Source organism: Sceloporus undulatus, chromosome 1 (genome assembly GCF_019175285.1).
Source record: "Sceloporus undulatus isolate JIND9_A2432 ecotype Alabama chromosome 1, SceUnd_v1.1, whole genome shotgun sequence".
NCBI lineage: Eukaryota > Metazoa > Chordata > Lepidosauria > Squamata > Phrynosomatidae > Sceloporus > Sceloporus undulatus.
This window is the reverse complement of record NC_056522.1, coordinates 284664777-284673892: the sequence shown is the minus strand read 5'-3', so window position 1 is coordinate 284673892 and position 9116 is coordinate 284664777. Positions and strand designations below refer to the sequence as shown.

General features: G+C 42.6%; 1 protein-coding gene across 1 annotated transcript; it reads right to left on the bottom strand.

Moving 5' to 3' along the window:
• Window positions 1–213: 213 nt before the first annotated feature.
• LOC121926520 (jerky protein homolog-like) lies at window positions 214–2180 on the bottom strand. Its single transcript, XM_042459554.1, has 3 exons — window positions 2037–2180; window positions 693–1550; window positions 214–651 (listed from the first exon to the last, which is right to left on the bottom strand). The coding sequence occupies exons 1-3, from the start codon at window positions 2178–2180 to the stop codon at window positions 214–216; spliced, it is 1440 nt and encodes a 479-aa protein (XP_042315488.1).
• Window positions 2181–9116: the final 6936 nt, after the last annotated feature.

Here is a 9116-nt window from a genome sequence, read left to right as displayed (position 1 = left end):
GAAAAGCCTAGCAATCACTATGAAAAGCCTTGAATCACTATGAAAAGCCTAGCAATCACTATGAAAAGCCTTGAATCACTATGAAAAGCCTAGCAATCACTATGAAAAGCCTTCCAATCACTATGAAAGTACAAATTGTAAAAAAACCACCATTGAACAACAACATTTTCATGTACAGTACTGTAAAGTACATACCTGTACAGTATAAACAGTTCAGTCCACTGACACTTTGAAAAAGTCACTGATCTTTTTCTGCTTTCCTGAGGATTGATGTTTCTTTGCAGCCAAATCTCGCCATCTTTGCAGCATCATAATGTCCATCCCCGTAGCCTCCTCTTGTTGCCCGATGTACTTCATTGCAGTTTCTAGAGCCCTAACCCCATCGCCATGTGAGATTGTGACAGGTTGAACAGATGATGCTTGCTCATCAATTTCTATTTCGTCACCATCACCATCACCACTATTTACAAGAGCAACAATTTCTTCATCAGTGATTTCATATTGATCGTGTTCTTTCATCCAGCTGTCAACCTCATGAGAAGACACATCCACACAACCTGGGATACGGTGTACTAAGGGTAGAATGCTTTCTTTGTCTTCATCTGTGCTTCCCATAATTTCATCATCATCTTCTTCATTCTCGCATAGCAACTTATTCCAAGATTTGACAATTGTCTGATCCTTAAAATCACCCCAAGCCCTTGCAACCCAATAAGCAACATCCTTAAATTGATGCGTTTCAGTCTTTCAATCATGTCTTGCCCTTCCTCAGATTCTTCTATCAGTGTTGACGGCAACTTCCTGCGATAGTTCCTTTTTAGCGTTTCTAAAACGCCCTGATCCATCGGTTGGCATATGGCGGTGACATTAGGTGGGAGAAACATAGCCTTAATGTTCCCATCTTGAAGCTCCTCTGCATCAGGGTGTGTTGGGGCATTGTCTAGCAACAAAACTGCTTTTCTGGGATGGTCATTGTCTCTCAAAAATTTCTCCGTGGAAGGAACGAATTCTTTAAAAAAACATTCTTTGAAAATTTCTCTGCTCATCCACGCACTTTTTTGACTGTAGTACTTCACAGGAAGAACAGTCTTTGAGATGCTTTTAAAGGCTCTTGGATTTTTGGACTTCCCAATCAGTACAAGGTCCATTTTGAGGTTTGCAGATGCACTGCTGCATGCTAAAATTGTCAGCCTTTCTTTACTATGCTTGTAGCCTGGAGCTGTTGCTTCAGTTCTGGATGCAAGGCTCTTACTGGGTAACAGTTTGTAATTGAGGCCGGTCTCATCACAATTAAATATCTGATCGGCCGTTAGGCTTTCAGTTTCAACAAGGTCTAGAAATTTTTTCTTGAATGTCTCCATCTCTTGAAAATCAGATGATAGTTTCTCTCCACAGATACATAACTGACAGACTCCGTAACGTCTCTTCCACCTGTCAAGCCAACCAACACTGGCTGTAAAACCTAGGTCCCCTTCATCAAATTCCTTTTGAAAATGCAATGCCTTTTGCTGCAAAATAGGTCCTGAAATAGGCACACCTTTGTCTCTGAACTGCAGAAACCAAACATACAAGGCTTCACTGACCATTTCTTGGAAGATTATCGCTCTGCGTCCTTCCGTTCCGTTCTGAGCACGGAACGGAAGGAGCAGGGATGAGTGCAGAACGAGTGGGAGACAGATTTTACTGCACGCACCCATCCCTCATTCGTTCCGTTCCCCCTCTCTTCCGTTCTTAATCCGTTCCAGAGGGGGAAATTTTTGAGAACTGTTCTGAACAGTTCTCAAAAAGTGTTCCCTCTGGAACAGAATGGGCAGGGAAGAGAGGGGGAACGGAATGAGTGAGGGACGGGTGTGTGCGGTAAAATCCGTCCCCCACTCGTTCCGTTTCCTGCTGGGCCGGGCCGAGAACCCGGTGCGATAAAGTTCATAGCCACACTTTTTCATGGTTTTCCTCTCTTTCACGGCCTCATCAGTTAATCTGGAGGAACACCATTTCTCTATCTCCACTCGGTTCCTTCTCCAGTCTCCTACAGTTACCCTTCCAACGCCATAGTCATCTGCTACCTTCTGCAATGTCTCTCCATTGTCCAGTCTCTTGATTGCCTCAAGTTTCTGCTCCATTGATACAACAACCTTCTTCCTTTTCGTTGGAATGCTTGGGGATGTGCTAGAGGTTGCCATGCTCTGGGTCTAGTGGTTGCTCTGGACCTAGTGGCTGCTATGGGCCTGGTGTTGCTCTGGGCCTTGTGGCTGCTCTGGGCCTGGTGTTGCTCTGGGTCTAGTGTTGCTCTGGGCCTAGTGTTGCTCTGGGCCTAGTAGCGGTGGGGCTGCTTACCACTTGCGGCCTGGGGGTGGTGGTGGCGCTTGGGGGCCTGCGGCCTGGTGGGGGTGGTGCTCGGGGCCGCTGCCGCCTGGTGCTCCACACCTGCCGCCTCACTTGGGGCCTGGTGCTGGGGGCATGGTCAGGGCTCAAAGCCACGCCTACCGACCAGTCCAATGTCAGATAAACCAGAACGTTGGATCAACGAAGGTCGGATTAACAAGATTCTACTGTACTTGGGGACTTTGCTGAGTTTTGTAGTCTATCCACTTGCACACACTCTTGGCCTTTCCTTCTGAAGTCTGAAATGGTATGTCAACTCTCAAGAGAAATTAGAACAAGTTTCAGTGTATGACTTGCTTATTATAAAGCAGGGGTAGAAACCATGTTGCCCTCCAGATGTTGCTGGACTGCCACTCCCAGCATTCTTAATTATTTTAGGGTTGCCATAATTGTCCACTATTACCAGGGGGAAAAATGTGGAACATTCAAGACCAAACTGTAGGACAACTGCAGGACAAAGCTCAGCCCAAAATGTAGGACATTTAAGAAAAAAGGAGGACCTTAAATGTCCTACATTTGGGGCTGAGTTTTGTCCTGCAGTTGTCCTACATTTTGTCCCTGGTAATAGTGGACAGTTATGGCAACCCAAGTTATGCTGAGATCCTTTGGTGAGGAATGATAATAACAGCAGCACCAGCAACAACAACAATAATATATCAAATGGTGAGGAAACACTGTGAGCTGCAGTCCAGCCACATCTAGAAGCGACACACATTTCCCATTCTTGGGGCACATTCATCCTGCGCAATTACAATGCTATATTCTACTTTAACTGCCATGGTAACATCCAAGGAATCCTGGGATTTGCAATTTAGGGAATGGCATTTAGAATTCTCACCCTGAGAGCTCTAGTGCTCCACCAAATTTCAAACCCCAGGATTCTATAAGATATTACCATGGCAGTTAAAGTGGAACCATAGCACTATAATAGTGTCATGTGGATTGGCCCCTGGTATAGATACATAACAGTGCTAGACAATGTAGAGTCCTGACATGCCATGGTCCTAAATTATGTGGGATCTTCCTGAATCTACTGCCCCCAATGACTCATTGGATCTACCGTAGTTGGGATTCCTTCTCCTCCTCCTCTTCCTCTCTTTATAGCTCATCTCCTCCCCAATAGCAGGACTACAAAGGGGGATGTAGGCCACACGTTTTTATTTTTGCATTTACTGAAAGACACAGACAGAACTAACAAACACATAAATACTATAGATCCCTCCATCTCCCACAGATATATTGTTAGAGGGAATCTCTGCCTTTTGAGAATATGATAAATTTACAAAGTATTCTCTGAAGTGTTGTTATCTTTTAATTTGTTTGTAGAAGCAGGAAAAAAAGGAGCAGCAGGTAAACCAGCAATAGTTAACTAAGATCATGTTCAGTCCCTAGGGCCATGATACTTTATGTACCATACTAAGGATCCCACAGGGACACAAGAACTGTGGATCCCATTATTAGAGAAAGAGAAGTTTAAAAAGAGCATAAATGTATTTTTACAGAGCATCAATAATTATTTTAGAAACAGACCTCTTTTATGCACATCTTAATTCTACCCAACGAGTTTCACAATTCTAGTAAGAGTGTTTAAAATGCCAGCAACGCCTTATCCTCAGAGCTCCACTTGAGTCAGCGTTCATCCCTAAATTTGGCTTTTATGTCAGGACTCCTTCCAGAAACAGAAATAATAAAAAGGGAGAGCCTATGTTCAGAGTATGTTCTTTCTAAAACAATGCAATTCATATCTCAGAGATTCGGGGACAACACCTCCAGGTCAGAGAATGTGTGTTCCCAGCATGCTTTAGCCCTATCTCTCTCCTGTAAGCCATTAGCCATCATTAATTGTATAGAATCTAGAGATGTGGAGTAATCATGATAGTACAGTGTACTCCTCTTAATAATATTCTATTTTAAAATGGATGATCAAACATAATGGAATAAAACAATGAAGCCTCTTTAAATCATGTACTTATTTGTTTCCTTTAAATGTAAAGTTACATATATACTCTGTTAGAAAATTCTAAATATTCCTTATGCTATGAGTTACTTATTATATTGTCATTTTTATGTTTCAACTAGAGTAGACCTATTGGATCAGTGCAATTGCCTACACAATGTGTGCATCTATATTGTAGAAATAGTGTAGCCTGACACCACTTCAAGTGATGTAGCACCATCATGATCCTGTGCATTCCCAGACATAGGTATTTTCAGAAGCATTGTTTTAATAGCACCTTATCACACTAGTGAAATCCCACTGAGGAATGGGATTTAAAATAGATTTAAATTAGAAAACTCCACAAATGTGAGGAGCTTATCACATGACGTTTCACCAGACATTTTGCTGAGAAACGGGATTTAAAATAGATTTAAATTAGAAGATTTTTGGAGATTTCGGATGGCCATCTTGCAGGAGTGTTTTAAAAGTGTATTCCTGCATGACAGGGGGTGGACTAGACAGTTCTTGAAGCCAACTCTATGCCTCTATGATTCTACATAATACTACCACTGAGATCAGGGGCCCAAATCTGCTTATGCTGAACTAAAGCAGTGTGAATAGATACATGGAGGGGGGGGAGAGTTATACTTACAGCCTGATTTCCCTCCAATGAGCTCAAAGTGACATACATTGTTCTCTTCCCATTGCTACCATCACAACAGCACTGTCACATGAAGTCTCAGAAATCATGATTGGCCCAATATAACTCAGGGTGTAGCTACACAATAAAAATAATGTGGTTTGATACCACTTTAAGTGCTGTATATCCATCCTATAGAATCCTGGAATTTGTAGTTTACAAGGTGTTTAACCTTCTCTGACAAAAAGTGCGGTTACCTCAAAAACTACAAAACCTAGGATAGTATCAGATGGAACCATGGCAATTAAAATGGTGTCAAACTGCATGATTTCTAGATGTAGATGCACCCTCAGTGAGCTTTATGGCTGAGTGGGTGCTTTAACACAGGTCTCTCCCTTGTTCATTCTAACTACTACAACCATACTGACTCTCCCAAAATATGTAAATATACCCTAAAGGCACCAGATTCTTCCTGATCTTGGAAGTTAAGCAGGGCAGGGCCTGGTTAGTACTTGGATGGCAGATCACCAATTAATACCAGGTGATGTGGGTTATATTTCAGAGGAAGTGACTGGCAAAACCACCTCTGTGTATTTCATGCTTAAAAATAGCCTAGGAAATTTAAATAGCTTACTCTTTTGGTCTCTTCCACTCTAAAAGATTCTATCATTTCTATTCCATGTACCTTTGCTGAGAATATCACTACAGGTTGCCTCAGCCCAGTGCTGGTATATAGACTGATGCTTATATAGCTATTCCTGGCGCTTTCCTTCCTTTCTTTTTCAGACTGGTTCAAAACATTTTTGCCTTGGGCACGGTACAACAGGGGGCCTGCTCTCATTTCATGTACCAAAGCTGATTGGACTGGCACTTAAATGTTTTTTTTTCCAACACTGGTTGGAGCAGCATCCTTCATGGCGCCTGACAGTAGCAAGCTAGTTTAGGGAACATAAGGAACACAGGGTCTGCACATAGTATTTTCTTCCAGCACTTGCTGGTTCCTCCCTGTTTCTGCTGCCCAAGGAGGCATCTTCCCTTTGCCTAATGTTGGGGCTGGCCATTTGTCTTGTCTTTGCTTTCCTTCTTTCCTTTCAACTCTAAAATAATTATTTACTTTCTGTATTAAACTGCTCTATTCCATGTGTGTGCATTTTTTCTTCTTTCCCCTCTACATGATTAAACAGCTGGTTTCAGCACAGAGGTGACTTCATGTCAGGGGTGGATGAAGTGATCCTTTTATATCAATTAGTAATTACTGTAAAGTGCTTTGGGGTGAAAGGTACTATATAAATGCCACAAAGGATTAAGATTTCAAGGGATGAATAAGCAGCAGGAGCACACAAACTCATAAGTGGCATAGATCCTATTTTTATGCAAATTGCCCTGGTGATAAAGACTGAAGAAAGGGTCAGAGAAACAGAGAAATGTATGGTTTGGAAGTGGAATTATCTCTAAGCAGCCATTTTTCTTCCCTGTTCCTAAAGACATCAGGATATCTTTAAGCCAACAGCTCTTTCAGTTGAACACCATCTAGCTTTGCATCAGTAATAGTCGCAAGCAATAATATTCCAGATTCTTTGACCCCATTGCTAATTAATTCATGCTAGCTAGTCCATTATAGTATCTCCCAACCTGTTTTTCCTCTGTGACAAAATAATCAGTGCCAATAAAGCTCAAAGGCTGCAGTGAAAACAAAATATGCACAGTGATAATATTCACATATTTTGTTTTGAGTGTTTTCCTAAAAAGATTCAATTAACACACTTTCCTCTGAATCTGACATCTGTGGGCAATTCTAGAAAAAGCTGTTATGACGGGCTCGCTTTTCTCTGTGGCTTCGCTTCTCATGCAGCTTACACACAACCTTGTCCTCAGCTTGTATACACACCATATTTTACACATTTGCATCCTGATGCTTCACTGAACATGGAGAACCCAGTTTTTACAAACAATTTGCATGCCATGAAGAGAGTCTTTACTGTGCTTTGGGGATGTTGCTTTATTGGTGATTTCACTTTACCTACAATGGCTTCATCCTGTGGAACCAGATAAAGTGGAATCAAGATGCCATAATTGCAATTGAAAGGCAGTGCTATGGAAAGGTCTGTTTGGGAAAACATCAGGCAACACACCCTAAGAGATGTGAAAGCAGCAAAGTGGATTTCCCCTCTCTTAGCTGACAATGTCCATAATACAAATAATCATACTTAGATTTGAAACTGGAACACCAGCAAATAGACTGCACAAGACAAGCTCTGTATGAAATTTTTCTGTGTATCAAAATCTAGTCTGATTATGTTGGTCTTCCAGAAGCAGTAATGGTAATGAAAAGGTGGGGAGGGGGGAATAATGTTGATGTCATGTGAGACTACATGATCTGAGACTCAGAGGAAGAGATAAGTAACTCTGGCAAATGCACATAAAGAGAAATTAAGTTTTTAGCTCAACTATCTTTCATTCCTTCCTCATCATGAGCACTAGAAACTTTATGGAAAGGGAAAGTGTATCAGATCTCTCACTAATGCTGGGGAGTTAGCCCAAACCACACTAAGTTTTATGTAGACAATATTGTTACTAATATTGTTACTAATAGGGCAATTGCCAACCAACTCCTGGCATGCCAGCCACAGATGCTGGCGAAACATCAGAAAGAAACTCTGCTGGAACATGGCCACATAGCCCGAAAAACCCACAAACAACTCCAAGCAGTCTTGGATAACACCGATTATCTTGATCCATTTCAAACTGGCTTCAGGTCGGGATATGGAGTCGAGACTGCCATGGTCACCTTGGTCGATGATCTCCGTCTGTGCATCGACAGGGGAAGTGTGGCCTTGTTGGTGCTCTTGGACCTCTCAGTGGCCTTCGATACCATAGACCATGGGATCCTTCTGGAACGCTTGAGAGGGTTAGGAATAGGGGGCACTGCTTTGCAGTGGTTCCGGTCCTATCTCTTGGGTAGGTTCCAGATGGTGTCGCTTGGGGCCAAGAGGAAGCTCAAATTGGATGTCCCTCAAGGCGCGATACTGTCTCCAGTGCTATTCAACATTTACATGAAGCCACTGGGTGAGATCATCTGGAGACATGGGGTGGGATGTTATCAGTACACTGATGACACCCAAATTTGCTTCTCCATGACCCGGACTGCTTCGGTGACCAAGGATGGCATCTCCCTCTGAATGACTGTTTGAGGTCAGTAATGGATTGGATGAGAGAAAATAGACTTAAACTGAATCCAAATAAAACGGAGGTACTCACTATAGGCAATCCTAATCCGGGAATGGTGATAAACTGTCCAGTTCTGGACGGGATCACACTTCCCCTAAAGGACTGTGTTCGTAGCTTGGGGGTACTCCTGGACTCATCGCTTCAGCTGTCATCTCAGGTGGATGTGACAGCCAGGAGTGCCTGTTATCAGCTTTGTCTGATACGCCAGCTACGACCCTTCCTGGAATGGGAAAACCTAGAAAGAGTTGTACATTCACTGGTAAGCTCTCGTCTCAATTTCTGCAATGCTCTCTACATGGGGCAACCCTTATGCCTCGTTCGGAAGCTGCAACTGATCCAAAACATGGCAGCCAGATTGGTTACAGGAAGTTCAAAATTTGATCCTATTATACCTATCTTAAAATCCCTACACTAGCTGCCTATTAGCTTCCCAGCACAGTATAAGGTGTTGGTCATTACTTATAAAGCCCTGCATGGCTTGGGTCCAGCTTACCTGAGGGAACGCCTCCTCCCATACAATGCTTCCTGCACTCTCAGGTCCTCTGGGAAGAATCTCTTGCAGTCTAAGAAAACCAGATTGGTAACAACTTCCCAGAGGACGTTTTCTGTTGCCGCTCCAAAAATCTGGAATGACCTGCCGGAGGAGATCCGCCTTATAACATCTTTGGAGGCCTTTAAGAAGGCAATAAAAACAGATCTCTTCCAGCAGGCATTCTCAAATTGACCTCCTCGGAATGTTCACTCTCCAGTTGGGAATTGTCGTTTTTAATGGTATTTTAAGGTGGGAGGGAGATAGGGAATTGGATTTTATATGTTTTGCTTGTGGTTTGTTGTGGTTTGTTTTTATTGTTCTTATGTTTGTTGATATTATTATTAATATTACACTGAATTAAAAACAGAGGGGGTGGGTGGGCTGCAGTTCAGAAA

Coding starts and splice junctions, on each gene's coding strand:
- LOC121926520 (XM_042459554.1), bottom strand. CDS start 2,180: ATGGCAACCTCTAGCACATCCCCAAGCATTCCAACGAAAAGGAAGAAG. Junction 1,551..2,036: donor ATGACTATGGCGTTGGAAGG/GTAACTGTAGGA, acceptor TGGTTTCTGCAG/TTCAGAGACAAAGGTGTGCC. Junction 652..692: donor TTGGGTTGCAAGGGCTTGGG/GTGATTTTAAGG, acceptor TCTTGGAATAAG/TTGCTATGCGAGAATGAAGA.